The following is a 22,872-nucleotide window of genomic DNA, read 5'->3' as shown; positions in this document are numbered from 1 at the left end:
AAAAAATGTTTATAGAGTCTAAAACTGCACTTCGCATGCTCCTAACTTAAATTGGTAAAGGAGATAAATTGTGAATTGTCTGGGGATGTATAAGCTTTCTATTAAGCAGACTGTAATAAATGTAAATAATTTTCTACATAGTCCAAGTGCTAATGAAAATTGTTTGTATAAAGAAGATACAATATTATTTTCTTGAATTTAAAGTAAGTTAGATATGGTCATTTCCCAGTTACAAGTTTGTAAATACACCAGATATTAACTTTTATCTGTTTAGCTATGTTTAATTTCTGATCTAGTGACTGCACAATTCACTTTCAGTTCTAAAATGGAAATTATATAAATTCTGTCTTAAAGGAGTCTTTGACAAGAGAAGCTCAGCCTTTCCAGTGTGAGGCCTCATCTTTGAGATCTCTCTGCTTCTTTCTGATCTGATTATGTTCTGCTACTCTATATTATCATGCGGTTTCTCAGCAACATTTAAAAATGTTTACCTAGCTTGTGATAAATCTAGGTCTCGTGTCATCAACATGCGCAAGCCATCTTCATTGAAAAAGAGGTTGTTCCCGCTGGAAAGAATTCCACATTTCCGAGATGGCTTTCCACCACTCATTAATAAGAATCTATCCGATTCTAGCTGACCTGAAAAAAGTGGAAAATGTAGTTTATCTATGACACCAAGTAGACCCATATTATATTATTCAAAGAAGCATGGTAAATGCATCACGTATTTTTTAAATATGAAGTCATAAGCTTTGGGATAAGCAGTTTCTTCAATGTTCTAGCTTGTTTGAATTGTTTAGCCTTTGCAGGCACAATTTAAGGATCCACATGACAGGAGGAGGGGGTCTTTGTTTGAGTATTTCTGGCCCATGCAGATTGGTCCCTCCTTTCTGCTCCTCCACACTGCAAAAAAAAGACACTGTGCAGCCAGAGAATGGTTTGGGTCGAAGGTGAGGGAGGATACTGTGGCCTTTTCACTGGCCTCTTCCCTGTGTCCTTGCTAATGTGAGGACAGCAGAAGGTATGTATAATATAATATTTGTAAAAATACAGTTAACAGGAGGTATATCAGTGTCATTTACTTTTCCTATTAAATACTGTCTCTCAAAACCAGTGGTCTAATTTCTTCAGATACTTATCCTATATCTGGTTTAAAAATGTATCTTGAAACCATAAATATATTATAACCATTTTACAGAAACTTGGGAAAAAGAAAAAAAAACTTTTTTCTGTCCTAACATAGACAGATATTATATTTAAGACCTTTTCATATGGGCATGCTTTTCCATTGTTTGATCAGAGTGCATATAAAATTTAAATACTTTTTTTCAATCATTACATCATATGCATTTTTCTATGTTGTAACACTGTCTTTACATATAATGATGCTAAAATTCAGTGCAAGACTAAGATATAGAAAATGAACATGCTTAATGTAAAGCAATGGCAGGAATTTATATTTCTGGAAACTCCATCCAAGACGATTAACTCTACATAGATGTTTTCTAAAATTATCATTAATCAGAGAGTACATGTGGTAGAAAAAATGGTGAAAATAGCCTTCGTTTTTCTCAATTAAGATCTTGTTTACTCTCACTGATTATTGTTCCAAAAATGGCATCCTAAGAAGTTCAGAACCAAGTGAAGACTTTGGTGGTCACAATTATAATGATAAACAATAAAAAAATTATAGTGGTACTCAATGATTACTTATGTTACAAAATGTGTTTAACATTTAAGTACTTTCATAAAGCGACATAGAATTTAGGAGAAAAATTTACCTTCAAAATCATCCTTGAGAAAATCAGGACTTTTAGTGCTTATTTTACACGTTGGACCTGAGTAGCCGGGATCACATATACACCTGGTCCCATTGATACAACCCCCATGTCCACTACACATCTCTTCACATTGGGGACCAACATAGACACTATCAATGGCCCATGTCACTGGCTGAGAGCCAGCAGGGTAAAATCCCTGGTACCATCTGAAACGCACCGATCTGGAAAAGAGGCACAAGTCTTTCAAAAGCGAATCCACAGATCAATACACCTTCAAAGTAAGCACATCTGATCAGTGAGCACTGGGGAGTTACTATCTCTGTACCATACTCAAGAGGCAGAAAATATGATTCACCATGTTGGGGGCACAAATTCCACTCCTTAATCTCCAGGACTTTGCCAATAAGTTTCTGCTTCCTGTAAACCCTTCCCAATCCTATCACTGTGTCAAAATTCCACCTGTCCTTCCCACCTCCTTCAGTGTTTGTTTCCTTGGTGAAGCCTTCTCTATTCCTACTATTTACTCTCCCATATGACTAATTTTTTTTAATTGAGGTAAAATTCACATAACATAAAATTAACCATTAATCATTTTAAAGTGTTGAATTCAGTGGCATTTAGCAATTCCCAATGTTGTGCAACCATCACCTCTGTCTAGTTCCAAGATCTTTTCATTACCCTAGAAGGAAACCCTGCACTCATTCAACAGACATCCCGCATTCCCCTCTCCTCCCAGCTTCTGGCAACCACTAGTCTGCTTTCTGTCCCTATTGATTGACCTATATTTACAATATATGGCCTTTTGCATCTGACTTCTTTCACTTAGCATAATGTTTTTGAGGTTCATCCATGTTCTGGCATATATCAGTGCTTTGATCCTTTTTTAGCTCAATAATATTCCACTGTATGGATATGCCACATTTTGTTTATCCATTCATCAGTTTATGGAAACCTAGGTTGTTTCCAGCTAATGTGGAATGTGTGGCTATGAACATTCCTGTAAAGTATTTGTTTGAATACTTGTTTTCAATTCTTTTGGTTATATACTTGGAGGTGGAATTGCTTGGATTATATGGTAAATAACCTTTTAATTGCTCTATGGGTCTCTCCCTCTTTCTACTATAATTTTGATGGAATTTCCATTATTATGGTCATCATAGCAGAAGTTATTTAATAGCATGCCCATCTTCTCTATTAGCCATCAGTTCCCAGAGGCCAATGCCCATCTCATTCTTTGTACCCTCTCATGGTGTGCATCAGTGTTTCACACACAGTGGCTGTGCAATAAATATTTGCTGGATGGAATTTGTTGTGACAGGTCTTACAAGCCAAACTAAGATTTTTTTGAATGGTGAGCCCCAAAAGATTATCTTTAAGAGAGAAAGTGACAAAATCATTCATTTTTAATTAGATGTCCCTTATTTCTTAATTTCTTCTGCAATCAAAGATATTTTTGCTTTTGATCTGTAAATGAACTGTCCTAACATATTGTGGACAATGGGATAGTACCCTGGAAATAGTTTAATATATTTTATCATATATAAAATGGACTTGTATCAGAGGGGGAACAGATAAAGAGATGGCATGAGCACTTATTTCTGTGCCTTGTGAACATTTTAAATTTTCAGATAAACCAAACTCAGAACAATTTTTTATTTGAGGAACAGAAATTAGAAGTCAAATACTAGCGTTGGCGATGGGTGGTGGGAAGAAAATGCATTTGTTAGTAAAGCAGATGGAGTCAAGTTCCCATATATAATTTTAACCCTAATTTCACTGTTCATATCATGATTCAAGCTATATTAAGCTGCCCCCAAAATGCCAGTTCATAATTAAACTTTATTTCAAAATACTTTGCAGAGTTTAGTCTTGGCAAAAAAGCACTCCTTACTTTTTGAACTTGCAGACTGCTGAGCTGAGGGAAATGGCTGGAGTTTTCCTTTGAACAAAAACCTACATGGATTTTTTTGAACTTCTTATTTATTCAAATGATCTGAATACAAATGAATCACCTTGGTGGGATATTTATTGTTCACCTGCCTTGACACAGAAACTGTGAGCACTATGACAAATGGGCTGAAGGGTCTGATCTGACTACTGTTCCCTTCTGCTGAAATCTTATTTCAAACATTTCTCACTGACATCCTCCCTACTGAATGTCAGCATCTCTTCTCTCAAGCTGCTGATATTCAAAAGGATCTGTTTTTTTTTTTTCTTTTTTTAAACATAAACTTAACATTTCAAGCACACAACACTGCTTTCATTACATAGAGGTTTGGGTTGACTCATTAAAACTGCATGAAACAGAAACAATGAGGAAGTTTTAAAGACAAAAAAGGTCCAGACTAAAAGGACACAAAGGTGATGTAAATAAAATTAGATGAAAGCTCAATACTTGTGCTTCAGATGTGAATTGACTGTATGTGGAGGCAAAAACAAACAAACAAAAATGGCCATTTTTGCACTTGAAAACATTTACTATACTTCTCTGTGTACCTGAGGGTCCAGTAAGTGCACAGAAAGGGTAATTTAAACATGGGTTATATTTTTTAGCATCTAGTACTTGTGCTGGTATTATGTACCATGTTGAATACAAACCAAGGAATGGTTCACTGAGTTGGAGAAAATTTAACTTTTGCCTTCCAGCAATTCATGCCTGTGTGGGTTTTAAGAAGAGTGCTTCTTCCTGAAACTAGGACTAGACAACACTGTTAAGGCAAATTCTTCTCTTCATCGAAGTGTTTGAAGGCAGCTTGAAAGGTAGGCTTATACCATTCTGAAAGTGGGCATGCCTCCTTACATTTAATTTGTTTTCTTAGGAATATAAATGACATGGGATGCAAATAATATGGACTATGAATGACTGTCTAAGTTCTGTACATCATTACAGGATTGTTTCTAAGTGGTCTTTATAATCGGAGCAGCTGTATTTTAAATCGACATCCAACACCAATGGGTGGAACTGTAGATGTCTTCCTTTCTCCTGTTCATTTTCCCAATTGTATGACCATGGCTTATGTGTAAACTCAGCACGGTGGACGTCACCAAATGCTAAGCAGGGTGGTCTCCATGACACTGGGGCACTGTCCTGGAGAGGGTGTCTACACTCAGCTCCTGAGTTGGCAGATCTTTGTGCTCTTATTTCCAACTCCTTTAGACAGGATTATTTTCATGTGGGAACAACTGAAGCAAGCCTCAGTAGTCAAAACAATCTAAAATCACAGCCTACAACTTATCTTGAGGGTTGTTTTCTATTTAATCTAATTCTTAGCTGAGCAACTGAAGGAAACTATAGGTCCAAGAGAAGAGACCACCTGGAGCTTCCTGGCAATCCCATGATGGAGTTGCTGGAATGCCCTGGTAACGGATGCCTAGTGGTTGCTGTCCACACCTTTTCCCTGTCTACCCCACTCCCAGGTGTGGACTTTGGGCAGCTCTGATCCTGTTGCCAGACTTGGCTTCCTAGCTATAGCCGATTGGTTAGGATTTTCTTTTCTGGTGATTTGGAATTAAGAGATAACAAGAATGAGATCTGCAGTTTGCCGAGTGTGAGTGACGGTAATGTCAGATGATAAAAACAAGGTTCACAAATTCCTGTTGCTGAGGTCCTCACACTTGCTGAGTGGAGTCCAGCAAATTCTCCAGTATCCAACAAGTTCTTCCACATTTTTGTAAGCCTCTTCATATTTCTGGTAACAAACAATACAAAGTTTTTCCTGAGATACCTTCCTATGTCAGTATCTTTTATAGACACCAGCAGCTTTCTGAGTTATCAGCTATATTTAGTCTTATGATCTCCAGACTCTCCTCGCTTCCTCTGGTTATCACTTCTAAAGTACCTTGAAGACATTTTGCTTAGCCATGCTTATTTTTTTTTAATAGTTAGATTTTCCATTAGAATAATATCCTGATGTAATAGCAAGGGCTAGTAAATGACATATTCAACAACACAAAATATCAAAGTCCTTAGCAATCACATTATTAAAATTATGTTGATGAGTGAATGTATTTATGTTCAAAGAATAGGCAGGCTTTTGAAAATTCTCTTTCACCCTTTTGGAAAAGTACTAGCTATTAATGGTTTTGCTTGAAGACCCAAAGCTTCTAATTATGCTCAGTTTCACACCGAGAATATAATCTATTGCCATTCTGAAAGTATGATTTTAGTACTTTCTTCTTTTTTGACACACTCCGAAAGAATAAGTTCTTTATTCTGATAGAAAAGACAGAAATTGGAAATTCTGAGGCAGTATGCTTTGTTGACTTCCTCTGTTGGTTCACTTACATCATTCATTTTATTTTTTGAACTATACTTTTCATTTCATTTTTATTAGGGTTGAAGTCCTTGATCTTCAAATATCTTTTCAACAGAAGAGTCAAATAAATGTGACAAGAATACTGAGAGAGATTAAAAATGTAGAAGTGTCTGGGTGGAGGGAGTGTTAAATATAAATAAATAAATATATATATGTGTGTGTGCATGTGTGTGTGTATATATATATATATATTTTTTTTTTTTATGAGACAACAGGAGCATTCTGTGGCTGACAAACTTTAAGGGCCCTGCATGACAAGACACAGGTATGTTTATGAAAGTCATACAGTTCTAACTACATTTATATTGTGTGTTTGTGTGTGCGTATGGGGGGGCGAGTGGTCATGAGAACATCAGGGGAAAACCAGATTTCTACTGTCACCTACTGATCTAATAACAGACCCTCTGGATGTGAATGCCACTACAGGGTGAGGTCCACAGTGCAGGCCTTTAAATCCCTCTTTGAACTGCAAGTTCATGATTATGTCAGCTCAGTGTCCTGTGTTTCTACATGAACACTGATCTGCTTCAAGCGAGAACTGAGGAAGAAATGCAAGGTGAAATGTTACCCTGATAAAGTTGCAGATCACCAATGATTTCAGGGAGAAAACTGTCAAACAAGAGACAAATGCAGCACGGAGCAGCAGCTCCTCACCCGCAAAGGTGTAGCTTCCCGAAGTGCACGACCTCCCTCCTCCAGCCCTGCGTGGTCCCCGCGTAGTAGGTGCTACTCGGGTGGTGCTCAGTGGAGCATAAAGAGCTGGCGTGGCTGCTGCTGGGGTAGCAGAGGGGGAGCAGCAGGTGCCAGGTTGCCCCAAAGTCCCTTGAAAATTCCAGTCGGACTGGATCAGCAGATGAGCTATCAGTTGAGCATCCAACATTGATCTTGGGGAAGAAGGAAAAGTGATACGAATTATCTCGTAGCAACAAGCCTTGAAATGATTCACCACTTCATTATTTTCCAGAGAACTGTCTTGCTGAAATATTTAATATTGTAAAATTTTGTTTTGCTGAACTGGATAATATTTTATATTACCTTTAAATATAATTTCTTCATAAAGACTCTCAAAGGCCCCCATGAAAAATTTATTTTCCCTCATTTTATGAAAAGTAGGAAGTGGGTGAGGCAAAGTCTGGGACAGAATTCCAAATTTTATCTTCAGTTTACTTTCATAGCCAAGCCAAGCAATCATAATGAAAACACAATTTCCCTAATCCTAACCTTTACATTTTTTTTCAGTCTACTAGGTGGGAATACCCTCTATTTTACTTCTTGTGATGGCTCCCAAATAATCCCAAAACTTGTGCACCAGGAGAACCTTCAACACATATTCAATATTAAAACAAAATAAAATACAACTGTCACTGTTACATTGGCACAGGAGAAAAATCTTTTTAACCATTAGGGAAACAACCACTCCATTCATCTTTCCCTGATTTCAAGTGAATTAAACTAAAACAATTTAATAAAAGCATGTGATTCTTTCTATGAAATTTTTCCCCTTTCAATTGGGATGAACATTTTCTTGCCATCACAGCAACCAGTAATTTTTGGGTGAACTTACTCCTGCTCTTACTTTCTGGTTAGTAAACTACTGACATTTGATAAACTTTTCAAATCCAAGTACTTGTTTCTACCTGGATTCTTTTGATGACAGAGCTCTTAAAGGGGCCCAGGGTGCTGCCTTTTATTAATACTTTCAAATGTAAAATAAAATTAGAAAACAGAAAGTTTAAAATAGATCTAGAAAGATGTATCTACCAGTGCATCATTTGACTGCTGACTTCTGAGATGCAAGAGAAAACTAATTTAGAAATGCAGATGGGTTAATATAAAGCAAGTATTCAAAATTGCATTGCTGTATTTAAGGTACTATTTTAAGTAAGTGTTCCACGGATGGGTACAGACAAAGCTATGAAATGAGCATCTTCTAAAGTTAATATCTCTGAACATGGGCAAATGTACCTTTGGGTCTACCAATTTCACCTAAGTTCTTGAAATAGATAAAGAGGTTTGAAATAAAGGTTTTCTTCTATATGTTTTTAATTTGCTCTCTTGGAAAATATGAGTCATGAATATTAATGGAATACACAGAGCAAATATATTTGAAATTATAAAAGTAGCATAGTATTGTTTTGTGTAAAATTCATGATTCTGTTAAAAATATTGTATAAATGTGCTGACATGGTATAGATCATAGTTACATTGACTTGAATCCTAAGTAACAGATTATGACAATAATACTAGAATAGTATGATCCTTTTCATTTTTATAATGTTTAAAATAATTTACTTCATCAACTTTCCATTGCAAGTAGGTAGGGAGATTATGTCATAAATAAAGGACAAAAATCCAGAAACAGACCTTAGTTGGACAATTGATTCTGGCAATAAAAGTGAATTATGATGTTGGAAACTCTTATGTCCTTGCACAAAATGAGAAGTCATAATGCATGAAATTATTTGATATTTTCCTTCTCTTTCCTAGGTTTTGCTCAAGATCAAATTTAAAGCGTTTTGAATAGAACAAAGTCAAATACCTCAAATTGTATGATGGTATTCTCGTTCACATTAAATTATTTGATATTTTCCTTCTCTTTCCTAGGTTTTGCTCAAGATCAAATTCAAAGCGTTTTGAATAGAACAAAGTCAAATACCTCAAATTGTATGATGGTATTCTCATTCACATTCAGATCACGGGTGGTAATGGAATGCTCACCCACTTCATTTGAAACAAACACCATAGCCGAATCTTCCTCACTGTTAAACAACAAAAGCGACAAGGAATCTGTGTAGGTAAAAATTCATCCTGATAAGTACAGAACAGTGGTTTTATTTTTAGCCTCTGAATTACATACTTACGGTGCTCCCTTTGAAGAATATGGGCAATAAAGACCAATGTTACCACCAGGATAGAAAAACCAATTGTCTTCTCTGGGCCCAAAGTCAAATGTATCCAGAAATATCACAGGGTTATTTAAATTGTTTCCATCGATAATGAAGTCATCAACAATCCAGATTTCTTCTTTTTTACCTAAGGCATTTTTGGATAAAGCAAGTATTTTCAATGTGAAAGTCAAATGGACAGTTTTGCTCACAGAAGGAACTCAGTAACAACAGGTTAAACACATGCTTTCCAAACAAAGAAACACAAAATATGTAACAGTGTATTTACAGTGACTAAAGTGTGAAAAAATTAAGCTTGCAACCATATTAAAATGACACAGTGCAGAAGAACAATCTCACTAATTTCAGAAAGCTGTGACAAACAGCTTGTAGAATGAGCTGCCCTTCCCAAATCACAGAGGCGCTATGGACCCTCCACTGGCAAGAAAGGGCCTTGAGTTGTGTTTTTAGTGGTTTCGAGGACTCTGTAAGACATCTCCATCAGTGAGAGTGGGCAGTCAGTCATTGAGTTAGAACCAAGGGAGCCTACCTAGTCCACGCAAAGATCAACTCATGATTCCCAGGGTCAACTCACGACCTTTCAGCACCATGATTAAGCCACGGCCATTAACACACTGCTCTTACTCATAATTTTAATTATTAAAAATCACACAGAAGAAATAGGCTCCGTATTATACAAGACTTTTCTCTTAATACTTTTCAAAACTTCTATATATTTTTGAAGATACCTGGAAATATACAGAAAACTAGTGAAATCACTATTTGGACTGTTAAAAGCTTTTAGACTTGGTGTTTGAGGAAGCTGTTACAGAGTAGTAGGTAAGAAGGGCAAAACCTAGGCTGTTTTTATGAAGCACTTTTTGGATTCAACAAGACCACGCCAAACAGGAACACAAAGACTCCCTAGGTTACTTCTTCATTGAATCCTACATTTAGTGCACCCCTTACAAACTATAGAAAAGGGTCTGTAAACAGGAGTATGAAGAAATAATGTGACTCTCTAAATGAATCCACTCATTTCTCTCTCTCTCTAATACTATCACTTTTCTAATTCTAGTAGCTTCTCCTCTTTCCTTGTTTTAAAAGCAACTGATGGAAATGGTGAAAAAAAAATCAGGTAAGCATTCCAAATGCAACATGAAAACAATGATCCTCTGGATTATGAAACTAGTTACATTTGCTGGACTATTAATTGGTGATTCTGTAAGATATGCTTTTTCTGTTTATAGTAATTTGAATTTTTAATTTTATTTTTGATTTATTTGTTGTAAAGGAAATACACAGGTTAAATGTTGGAGATGCAGTATGTTTTTCTTATCTTTTTCTGTGTTACCTCTGCAAAGGATCCGTTTAATATGGTTTCTCAGTGCTTGCTTAGGCTATTAAGTGCATGATTTGGTACTATGCATTTAATGGCCTTTATAATCAACACTTAATAGAAATACAGGACACAATAAAACATTACAAATCTGTATAATCATTTTCTGTAACCATTTGAAAGCCCTATTAAATTATACATTCCCTTTAACTTATCATTGAAGAAAGAACGTAATTTTAATAATTGTATGTGATAAGAATGTTTTATCTAAGTCACTATCAGCTTGGTCTAAGCCACTTCTCACTTTGTCTTGACACTTTGTTCTATAATGTTGTTCTAGCTCACTAACAAAATGACACAACTCAGGAGAAGTATGTATTTATGTATTTCTAAATGATATCCGCATAAACGTAGTTACAATTAATGAGAGCCTAACGGTATGAGGCTCTGTGACAGGGTTAAACTATATTTACACCATCAAGGGAACTCACTAGTTAAGTACAAAGAGATGATAAAGATTTATAAAATTAAAAGTTCAGTGAGACTCATCAAAAGAGAAGCATATAAAATGTGTGTGCTATGGAGAGCCAGCCACTTAGTTGATAAACACTTCCCCAGTCTTAGAAACAAACAAGTTAACATGTCAACAGTCAGGTTTGATCGTAGGAGAACACATGCATTTTTACCATTATTATAAGGCTGCCAGAGCCTGAATCTGGTAGCGTTGGTTTGGGCAGTATATGGCAAGGGAACATTAATGAAGAGTATACTGGTCGTTTGAGGGAAGTAAAATTCATCCATCAGGTGCCAAGTGATTCCTCCATTGATGGAGAATTGTAATAGAATAGAGTGAGACCTCTCTGGAGTACCTAGAGAGAAGATAATACTGGCATAAAACATATTGTCTAAAAAAATGATCAAATGTTCTATTATTAGTCTATTCTTTTGACATCAGTGCATAAGCAGACTTCAATTTACATAGAGGATTTATAGCCCAAAGTTGCTTCAGAGGCACTGGAAATGATGATAGCTTGGGATTTTTATATGGCAGTATCTCAAGACATACACCAAATCTTGAGTTTATACCCAATAATAGCACCCACCCCCCAGACATGCACACACACCTTTCTGTATTCCTTTAGAAAACATTATAACAAAAATTTGTGATTCTACAGACATCACAATTTTACAAAGGGTGAAATATTAGATCTCAGGATAAAAAAAACAACAACAAACTATTTGAAAATTTATTATATCCAAAATGGCAAGTTCAAGAAATTATTTAATTAATATGAAAGGTCAGAGTGACAAATAGTAGGCTTTTTTGGGGTTACAAGAAAAACCAAAATTCCATAAGCTAAATTTTTTTAAATTCAAAATTCTTACAGCTAGAAAGTAATGATAGAAAAACTCATGGACAAAGTGATAAATTTAACTACCACAGAGCTAGCATGATAACTACAGCTAATATAAAGATGATTGTAAAAACAGTAGTTATCTTACCCTTATATTATGATAGAAAAAGTCTGTTAACATTTATGCACACAAATTAATGTTAGCTCTTCCATATAACAAAATTCATGTGCCTTAATCCATTATTTCTTTGTGGATGAGGGATTGCACCTAGGGAATTTTTTTGGAAGGAAAATAAAGAACTTAGGCCTATGGAAATGGCTTACCTTTAGCTATAAATCTAAGTGAAAACTGGACATACATAGTATTGGTACAATCTAGATCTCTTGAAACAAGTATCCGCAGTCCCTCCTAAAAACAAAAACATGTATGTTAAGCAACCTCATTTCATTTGCAGCATTATTTTCTTTTGATTTTATATGCCTAACCTACATTATATAAGTACTGGAAACAAAGAACTAATGATTTAGAAGCAGAAACTAAAATGGTGAGGCAGAACCAATTATATTTGGTCTAGTTCAAAAGGAAAAATCAAACCATCCTCATTTCCCCTCTCTTAGAAGGCCTTCATTTCCTATGCCTGAGTAAACACAATTTCATTGTCTCAACTCTAAATTAGCCTTTGCTGTGACTTTTATAAAAAGGAGTGCAAAAATGATAGCATTATATATCTACTGGCCTTTCTAAAAAATAGCTCCCTTTGATCACAGCGTGGTGTGAGGAGGAATGAGGAAGCAGACTGAAAAGGTGCCAAGTTCTCCTGCAGGAAGCCGAGAACTAACAGGTAACTTTTTCAGAGTTCCAAGAAATCTTAGGAACTTACTACTCCTTTGCTAGCTCGGCTAGCCCCGGGTGGGGGTGGCTCTCATTCAGTCCAACACGACAACCCCCAGTTGATCGAGTTAAATAAGGCATAACAAAGGCAAGTCCCACAGCCCAGGCTGTAACCATTCATGCAGACAAGCCAAGGAATGAGGAACGTGATTACATTCGCTTTAGTAATTTTTCTGCTAATTAACTCTTTCTGGTTGCCTGAGATTGACAGCTCGAAAGGCTGGTTTCTGCATGTGTACGTGGGATCGCAGTGACAACCAGTAAAACAGAATTTCACTAAGCAAATGTCCAAAATTGTAGGCCTTTTGGTTTCTCAGCTCTGGCCTCTGAATGAAGTGGCCCTTGAGTGGTACAGGGTCATGCTATACCGCATGGACACTGTCAACTAATTTCTTAATTATCAACTAACAAATGCCAGATATAATTTTAGTGAGAGAAAGCGAATTTTTCCTTTTCTATTATTATTATAGAGCACTTCCTCAGTAGCTGGCATTTAAAAAAGAGAGCTAATTTCACAGTTGCAACCATACATTAAGTGCCTACAAACATCTTAGGCTCTAAAGTTGACACCTTCCCCTAAATTTAAATCACCTAATACACCTAAGAGAAATATATTATTATTCTTGCTTTACAAAGAAAAGAAACTGAAACTCAGAGAGGGAAAGCGACTTGCCCAAAGTTACAGTTTGTAAGTGATGATGGCAGGATTCAAACCCAGACTTGTCAGATTTCGAAACTTATCCTCCATCCTTTATAAGGCACCAGTGTTTTCTTTTTTAAACCATTTTTTAGTTTGGGGAAAAGAAATCCAGATAACATTAAATGATGAATGAGATTATTGGAAATTGTAATGAAAAACCAACTGCATTTATTCCCATCTCTAAACTTCACAAAACATTGATTCACACTTCCAGAACTGAAGGACACCAAGTAGAAGCCTGATATTTCCAGTCTTTTTTTTCCTTTTATGCCTAATAATTCACTGCCCTGCTCAGTCAATGATACCTAATTAATGTCGATTATTTGCCGCTCAACGTCTTTACCTTCTTCCTTATACATTTACAAACTTGTGAAGCTTTGAATGCTTTCACAGCGCAGTGCAGAGGTTGGGGTTGTGGGGGAAGGTGGCTTCCTCAGCTTGTAAAAAAGAGGCTTGAAGTGGATAGAGGATAAATTCAGCTAATAAATAGCCCTTGCTACCATCTAGGCAAAGGAGCATGACTACTGTTCTCCTTTGATTATGAAATGTTAATATAAAATTGTTCCCATGGGTAAATACAAGCCGCCCATAAAGGGATCCATTTTGTACTGTGTCTTCTAGGAACAAATTTTATTGAGAGTGGGCATGATCTATAATCTGAAGGTATCCTTTCATATTTGCAATATTTGTTTATGTTTCAGGATTTTTATATGGAAAATTATGTGTTTACATGTTGGGAACTGTCAAATCCTGCTACTATGCATATTCTAGTTTACACAGATATGTTTCTTTTCCTTTTTCCAGGTTCAGTGATCCATTTGGGCTATATGTGAAGAATTCTTTTGTAGCCAGTAAGCTATTTTAATAGCTGAGAGTAGTCCTGAATCTATAAACATTAAAAAGAGACTGTCATTCCTTTTTTCACGAAAGAATGCTTTTCTAGGTCAAATGCAACATACTGAATGACACACGCTGAGCCCTCTCTACATCTTGCGGAGCTGATAGATAATATGCCTAACACATATAATGCTTGGCTGCTCTTGAATTTGGATGGCTAAAGGGAAAATATAAAAAAGCTACCTGTCTTTCTAGTTTATAGAATCTAGGGTCCATGTTAATTCTACTTCTTAAAAATTCATCAGGTAAAGATATTTGCATCATGAAAAGTCACAGGGCTTCTGCTTTTTGGTCTTTTCAAACTGCTTCAAACATAAGAAATGAGCTAGTGGTACTGAGAGCTAAACCCTCAGACAAGACTCAAAAAAACAGTAGTCTCTACTCCAGTCTTTGTTTGTTCTAGCTCAATTTCTTCAGTTCCTCATAACTCTTAGGGACTTGTAAATATCTCAGGCCTCTAAGTGTTTTTCTTTCTCATCCAACACTTGAGAAGAATTCTGGATTCAAACAGGGCTGATAACCATAATTGAACTGTATTAATTGAATTTAGCTATATTTGAAACTATAATTGATAAAATTCCAGGGTACCTAATTTTCTAAGTGTTAAGTGCTAATCATTAAGGTTGCCTAAAATCCCATGCAGATTTTTGTTAAAGGCTTTATTTGCACGACTAGATTAGTCTCTTTCCCCATCAGTCCCTTTCACATACGAAGTGCCAGCTTAGCACGGAGCTTCACACAATTGCTCAAGAATAGGCCTCTCTAACCAGACATCTAGGTTAAAATATAAAAATATACTAACAATGTTTGAGAATGTTATTCAACTTGACTGAAATGTTTGGTTTTCTTAAGTTTACTAAATGGTTCTATTGGCAGGAAGGGCAGGGGGAAAGAATGGCAAATAATTTTCAAAAAAATCATTTAAAATATATCGTAAGTTAAATATGTAGCAACACATAAAACACTACATTCTAGAAGTCTACATTTTAAAAATTGTGTATCTATATTTTATATTTCTAACTCCAGCAGAAAGTGTAGAAGGTCTGATCACCAAAGCAGAATAAATATTTTATGCCTAAGTGATCAAAAATTTTATGCTGAATAGAGATGGAAACATGGTTTGAGGTAGAAGACAATAACTGTGTATAAAAAAACACATCATCTGAACAGACTCAGAAATGCATTTGTGTGGAGCTGTGAATGAAGAAAGGAATTTTAGTAGCAGTGTAGAGAAATAGAATCTTATCTGACCCCTTTAAAAACGAGAGATGTTCCAGATTTGATGGTTTCCCCATTTAAATTCCCCCTCTCTGCGCCGTACACCTCGGGCCAAAGGTCAGGATGTAAGTTCCCGTTGAAATCATCTTTAAGAACTGAGGGCAAAGGGACAACAGGAACACAGTAGGGCCCACCAAAGCCCCGATCACATCTAGAAAAAAGTGAGTGGGGAAAAGACATTACTTTTTATCAGTTCAATGAGCCGTTTTCAGTTTTGCATTGCAGAAAAAGGCAGTAGTACATTCATAAAACTTACACACAGCGTCCAGCATCACAAATCCCTCGTCCTGAGCACATCCAAGGGCAGCCTGAGGCCAGAACAACATTATCGATGGCCCAGGAATCAGCCCCCATGGTGTAGTTGGTCTGAATCCATCTGAACCGGGTCCTGGGAGAACTAACCAAAGAAAGCACATCACTGGTTTGACAAGCAACCTTGAAAACATGAGAACATTTATTTTTAATTCCCTTTTCCCTTCAATGTGCCCTCCTCCAGATTCCAGTTCTGTTTTATTTGAGACACTTTCTTTTCATACTAAGTTTTGATATGGTGTTTCCTCTTGACTCAGAAACAGGAGTGTAGAAAACATTAGATAACTTTTGCCGTCAACAGGATTCTGCAACCACACGTGTGAGGTGAGAAAGGTATTTGAACTCTCCAATTTATTCTGTTCTTGGGATACATGTAGAATTTTAGTTTTTGCTCTAAGGATTTTACTGTTATTCAGTGCTGGGGAAGACATTGAGGGATGACAAATATGAGGAAGGATTGGAATCACTAAATTCTTGCAGTGAGTTTTACTGTCCCTAAATGGTTTCTGAGATGGCAAATGGAAGCCCTAGTGAGATTCTCCTTCTATTTTATTCCTAGGGTTTGGCCTAGAATGATGTGATGTACTCCCATATTTCCCATTGTACTTTCACGTTTGAAAGACACTGGGCCAGAAGACCGTTTTCTCCAGAAATACATGCAGACTTGCAAAACAACAGTAACAGCCCCTCATTCAGAAACAGACTGCATAGTATAAGTGTGTTAGTTATCTGGAATAGGGAACACAACAGAATTTCCATAATACCATTTCAAGTACTTGTGTTTTCCTATACAAGCACCCTCTCAATGTGACATAGCTGCCAGGGTGGTGGCTCTAAAATGGACTTCTAATCAGGTCACCACTCTGCCTAGCACCCTTCATTGGTCCCCTAATACAGTGTCAAGGTCAAACACCTCCAGCCAACATACATCTGCCCACATCCCCCGATGCAGTCCATTATCTTTCCCTATTTCATGCCTCACAATTTTCACTCTTAGCAATGCCGAATCCTTGAAGTTTCCCATCATTTCATGATTTTTATGGCCTCTGGGACTTTGTTTTGGCCTACAGCAGCACGGAATGCCCTCCCATGTGTCCTCTTTGCTTGGATTACCCTTCCTCACTTATTTAGACTCAGCTGGGACATCAGCTTCTCCAGGAAGCTTTCTCTGTTAGGTATCATTCCCTGTGTTTCCACAATACCCCTATTATCTCTGCTATCATTTTTGTATCATAAAGAGCTTAGATGCCTGTTTCCTCAAATAGTCCATTTGGATTCTGGAGTCAGCTATCTATTTTATTCATTTAGTATAAGAGTGCCCAAAACACAGCAGATATTCAACAGATGTTGAATTAAAAAAAAGAGAATAAATGAATTACAAACAAGCATTTTTTCAAACTCTGGGGGTCTATAAGAAACAATTTCAGGTTAAATACAAAAATATTTGGGTTTGCTGCATTTTTTTTCTGGCACTTAGTTGTGCATCTCCAAATCAGTTAGAATTGAACCATGAAAACAGAAACCACTCTAAGTATCGAACACAGAGAGAATTCAATGCAAGGATTGGGATGTACAGTTAATGGAAAAGCTGAGAAACCAATAGGGGCAGTGAGGAAACCAGCGTTTAGCAAAATCTAGGAAGCTACTAGCACACCAAGGCTGGAGGGACACAGGGAGAAGACCCTGTTAACGGTGCCCAGGGGCCAGCGTCACATGGTCAACCTCTCTGGGGGAAGCTGGAGCCACTGAAGTTGGCCGAGATGCAGCCTGAGGCAGAAAGGGACAGGAGTAATACCCTGGCCTGTCCTTTCTTTCCATCCTACAATCTCTTGCCAGTTCCTGCTGGTGTCTAATCTGTCAGGGAGCCAGCAGCTATAGGAGGAGGCTGGGGGATGCAGCCTGCAGAGACCAACATCCCTGCAATTCAGAAGAGAGCAGCAGAAGGGTGAGGCATGAAACTGGTGGGGAAGGAGGACAGTCCCAGGATGGTACAATCTCTAACTAGTCACCGCAGTACACGATAATTCTAAGAAATATCCCCAAATTATCCAAATGTTTACACTGCAGAAGTGGAAGCATGCAGTGTCATCTCTGCCTGTTACTCTAATACAAGTCCTGAATGTGGTCTGAAATGCTGGGGAGAAGAAGAAAGATGCAAAACAATATGAGCATTCCAAAGGAACCAACAATTTATTCTTAATGTGGTACTGAGATAAGACACTAAGCATACTCTCTCATTTGTGATAATTTTACATGCTGCTTACTGTGAATAAAGATCGGTGTGGTTCTATAGGACAGATAAACCTATTTCTATGACAGTTTTAAAAATGAATCTGATGGGAAGCCTTCATGTTGCCAGAGCAGAAAAGTTCAGCCTTCTACAACTTTTAGAACTCTCTAAAGTTTAAAAATTGCAGCCTAAAGCACCTTGTATTCCCACTCCTCACCCCCCAGCATAATCCATGTGTAATTATCGTGAAAGAGTAGTAGAATTCCCAAAAGGAACCACAATTCTTTTTAAATTAGATGACAGAAACAGAAAGTTCTGACATGTAGTCAAGTGACAATTCTCACATGGTGGAGAGTGGAAGGTAGACAGTGATCCGCTTCCAATTCTGGAATCTTTCTGAGGTATAAACTGAACTTTCTGTGTAGTGCAGACAGCCAATGGTTGGAGGAACACACTCTTCAGTAACAAGATGCCAGTCTCTGCCATTGTTCAGAGAATACTGGAGCTGTACACCGTGGGAGTCGCTGAAGGGCTTGCTGCAGCCCATGCTCATTTCAAACTGCAAGAAGGTAGATGCTGAAACATGAAAATCCCAGGTCTCCCCATAACGAGGTTTTCCTACAAAAAAAGAAAACTTTAATGGTAGCATATAATTGTGCTCTCTTTTCTTACTTGGTGCTTATGCTTGTCATCAATGTTTTATGTAGCAAGCAAAAATCATGTCTTATCTTAGTGTCTTATCTTAGTGCCTTATCTGTTTGACTTTTCTTCTTACATTTACTCACTTTTTATTTGGTTAGCAGAGACCCAGAAATATGGAAGGCTGTTAACTTGAAAAGTTTTACTACTTTTTTTACGAGGGCCAACACAGAGCATTAAGTCTATATTTCTACAAATTATGAAACAGGAATGTCTTCATATAGATATATTTTTTTGTTCTGGTTTTAAGGAATCTTACTTATGTCACCCATGCTCTGCAAAAGACAGTCCCATCTAAAACCAAGTCAGTGGGCTTACCAAATTATATTGGAGGAAAATGCAACTCTTTTTTCCAAGGGTCCCCCTCAACACAGGCAGTTAGGCAAACAGTTTTGCATTAGAGAATTTCCTTTTGAGTTTTAGTTAATTTAGTCCCCTAGTTAATCAAATACTCTCCTTTTATCTGGTGATAATATGTACCTATGTTTTCACTGAATATCAGAGCAGTATCCATAGAGAGACAGTCAATATCAACTTGACCTCCTTGGATTCGATACCAGTTAGCTTGCAAATCTAGAGAGCCATCAAATTTGTCTTGAAACCCAGTTTGAGAGCTGTCATTCATTCCTATAAGGACATCATCCAAGGCCCACTGGGCTGAATGCTTCCCTGAAATCAGATGAAAAAAGGCAATTAGAGGAGGTTCATTATATAGCAGTATGAATAACTTTATGACTATGATTTTAAATCAAATTGTCTAGAAATTGGCAGTAAATTAAGATGCACACAATGCAACGTAGGTTTAACCTGTACGATCTAAAAGCTACCAAGCTACTTTGGGTGAACAGTAGCTCACCATGCTGAGGTTGCCACCATCGGAAAGCCGTTGCAGGTGTCTTTGCTTCCCGTGGCAGGTCAATGGAAATGATCTGTGGTTCCAGAAATGACATGAAGTCCAACTCTCGAAGCAAATGCCACAATATTCCATTGTCATTTGAATACTGAACAACAAGCCCTGAGTTAAAGGACATAAATCCAATTACTTGGACAGCTTTCCTAGGGGCAAAGTAAGGCAAGGAACAGTATTTCTTAGATAGCAAGACTGCAGTGGAAACATCAAATTGTGTCTCAGAGAATGAGGCCATATTCATCTAACTTCCAAGGAATGAATTAGTAGACCAGAAAGCTCATCAATTTCTTGACAGCTTCTAATGCAGGGACTCCCAGGAAATGGAGAGAAAAAAAAACACATAAGCCCTTTAAAGACCACTCAGCTTTGAGCGATGAGTAGGTTTGTAAGGGGAACATAAAAATTCTCTTCAGATCATGTATTTGAATTTTAGATTCTGTCCTGAACATTACAAAGACTCATATCATTACTACATACTCAGAAGAAACATCTCAATCTCCCCAGCACAAAATCAAGTAGTGCACTTTGCTGCTAAACCGCCAGACAGTAAGCACTGCTCAATCCGAAACTCCATTAAGCAGAAAGATCTTTTTTCACTGGTACTTCACATTTTATCAGACCTTGGTCACTGAAGCCTGAATGAAGCCAAATTATTAAATACCTAAGCAATAAAAATCACTCCCCTCCAATGTTAGTTTTACCTTCCTTTCTCTGTACTACCCTGTCACCCCCTCACTCCATCTTTCCCCCACCCCAACTGCCTGTCACCAGGGCAATGTGATCTACGGGACTGCACATTAACGTGTAAGGGACCTCATGTGGTACACCTGCTACCTCTCCCAGAAACACTTTTATTTTAAAAAAGAACACAGGGAAAGGGTAATGCTGAATGCAAGTCACACCAAAGAAATGAATTGGTGAAGATAGGCTGTTTCTAGCATTTAATCTTCAAATTAGAAGCATCTGGTAAAAGCTCTGTTCTCCAAACTTTGCTGTTTGCTCAAAACATGTCATATTGGCTTTTTAATGTAGACTGAGAGTGCTGACACTTCAAAATTTAGTTTTTCTTGTAGCGATTAATTCGTATTAGTATGGTTTACATTGAATAAGGCAAGCAAAAAGAGAGAGAGAGGAATATTTTAGATAATTTATCTAGAGACAACCTATTCAGATTGCGATTATATCAGAAGTGAAGCATCATGAGAATAAAATCTCACCAGCTGGTCCTATCTAGTACTTTCTACTAAAAGGATGGTCCAAGGAGCAGAATCTGTATCACCTGGGAGTAGGCCCTAGCTGTAGTGGTTTTAAAATATGTCCATGCGTTCTTTCACACTCCCTCCTTTAAAATGGGGAGACTAATTTCCTCCACTTTAAATGTGGCTTCCAAAGAATAGAGTATGGTGGGAGTGACAGTGTATTGTACTTCTGAGATTAGGTAAAAAAAGGCATCACAGTTCTCCCCTTGCTTTCTTACTTGGATCACTTGCTCTGGAAGAAGCCAGTTGACACGTATGAGGAGACTCAAACAGCCCTATGGGTAGGAACATGTGGTAAGGAATTGAGTGAGGCCTCTTGCCAACAGCCGTGTGAGTGAGCCTTCTTGGAACAGATCCTCCAGTCCTGGTTAAGCACCCTGGCCTTCATCTTGTACTCTACCTCATGAAAGACCCTGAGCCAGAACCACCCAGCTACTGCTCCTGAATTCCTGATTCACGAAAACCCTAAGAAAGCAAATGTCTGTTGTTTTAAACTGCTAAATTTTGGGGTAATTTGTTAAGCAGAATATTTACCCAGACCTAGAGAGTCAGAATCTGCATTTTAATAAGCCCTCCCAAATGATTCAGATGTACATTAAAATATGAGAAGTATGGCTCAAGAAGACTGCACCCCATCTGGTTTCTGCTTGTTGCCTTTTTCCTAATTAGTTTGTTCAGGAGTGTCAAATATACCTTTAGGAGGCAACAAAGTCTGCAAAGATAAGGGCCTCAGTTCTAAAGGACAATGAAGGAAGTATCTCTCAGATAAACATGAAAGAGTAGAGAAATGCAAGAAAGAAAAACAACAATATCTATATTTTATATCAACTGCTTTTAATTAGCTGCATCATTGACCACATTGTACATCTGTGTACATTGTACACTGAATACAATGACATGTGGACCCAAGCCCCATCTCCTTTCATCTGAATAAGGCAAGCAATTTTATACCATCTACTGGGTGTTAAGGCATGTAAAACATCTCCTCTCTTTTTTAAACTTCAACTTGATCTGTATTCTGCCCAGTCTTAATGAAAATAGCCTAATTTTGATTTTAATTTCAAATATGTAAATTAATGCTTCAGCTTGAGTAAGTAAAAATCTTTACTTTCATCACTGGAAGATATTTGCCTAAGGATTTAAGCAGATTTACATTTTAACAACAGTTTTCAATAAAAGGCTGAGTAATGTCTGTGGGATGTGAATTATACAGCCAGCACTGAGCTTAAGAAAATGGTTCAAGACTAGTTAGAAGAATTTGCTTGTTCCTAGAGAGGTCCTAAGGGGAATTTTCCCCAAAAGGCAGACAACAGAACTTGGTTATCAGTGGTTAAGGGTAGCTCTAAGCCCCATATCCATGCTAAGTGGATGCTTCTTAGCATACTCTGCTCAGGGTTTTAGCTCACATGCGTATATTGGTATGGTTTTGTAATTTTCAGAAGTCATATACACAGTGGCTACACCATCCCAACCATGAACTATTTTAAAATGATAATTTTATTACAAAGGTTTAAAGAAAACACTAAAATGAATACCTTTCCCATCAGAAAACAAGGTCCATAGGGCAGTACCCTGCCTTCTTTTGTACCTCTCAAAGCTTCTCTCTGCACGGGCAGTGCAGGTACCCAAGGACTATTCATTTGCATTGAACTTTATACTGATTCAGTAGGGTGATCTTTTAAAAACCCAAGTCAGAATGCATCGCTGCCCTGCCTAAAAGCCGCTGGTGGCTTTGACACCTTGCGGATTCAAGCCCCATCTCCTTACTGTGGCCAGCAGGGTTCTTGGGTCATAGCTCCTGCCCCTCATCTCAGGCCACCCCTCTGTGCTTTATGAGCCCCAAACCACACTGGCCTCCTCTCTATTCCTTTGACACAAAAAAATTCTTTTTCACCTTAAGACCTTTGCTATTTTTTTCTGGAAATTTCTACCTGAGCATGTATTATAGCTGTCTCCTTCTCTTCAGATTTCAATTTAAATGTCGCTTCCTCAAGTGAGCCCAGCCCTGTCAGGACCATT

General features: G+C 37.5%; 1 protein-coding gene across 1 annotated transcript in view; it reads right to left on the bottom strand.

The window, feature by feature from the left end:
• The window catches only part of RELN (reelin), a 520,858-nt gene that overhangs the window by 60,055 nt on the left and 437,931 nt on the right, over positions 1-22,872 (bottom strand). The window contains 12 exon segments of the mRNA XM_037837769.1: positions 492-639; positions 1,782-2,002; positions 6,752-6,981; positions 8,754-8,856; positions 8,959-9,130; positions 11,008-11,190; positions 12,001-12,085; positions 15,417-15,594; positions 15,700-15,840; positions 18,330-18,603; positions 19,165-19,353; positions 19,541-19,699. Of these exon segments, the coding sequence (XP_037693697.1) occupies positions 492-639; positions 1,782-2,002; positions 6,752-6,981; positions 8,754-8,856; positions 8,959-9,130; positions 11,008-11,190; positions 12,001-12,085; positions 15,417-15,594; positions 15,700-15,840; positions 18,330-18,603; positions 19,165-19,353; positions 19,541-19,699 (2,083 nt within the window).

Source organism: Choloepus didactylus, chromosome 5, assembly GCF_015220235.1.
Source record: "Choloepus didactylus isolate mChoDid1 chromosome 5, mChoDid1.pri, whole genome shotgun sequence".
Taxonomy (NCBI): domain Eukaryota; kingdom Metazoa; phylum Chordata; class Mammalia; order Pilosa; family Megalonychidae; genus Choloepus; species Choloepus didactylus.
Note: the sequence above shows the minus strand (reverse complement) of the source record. Positions and strands in the feature narration are given on the sequence as shown.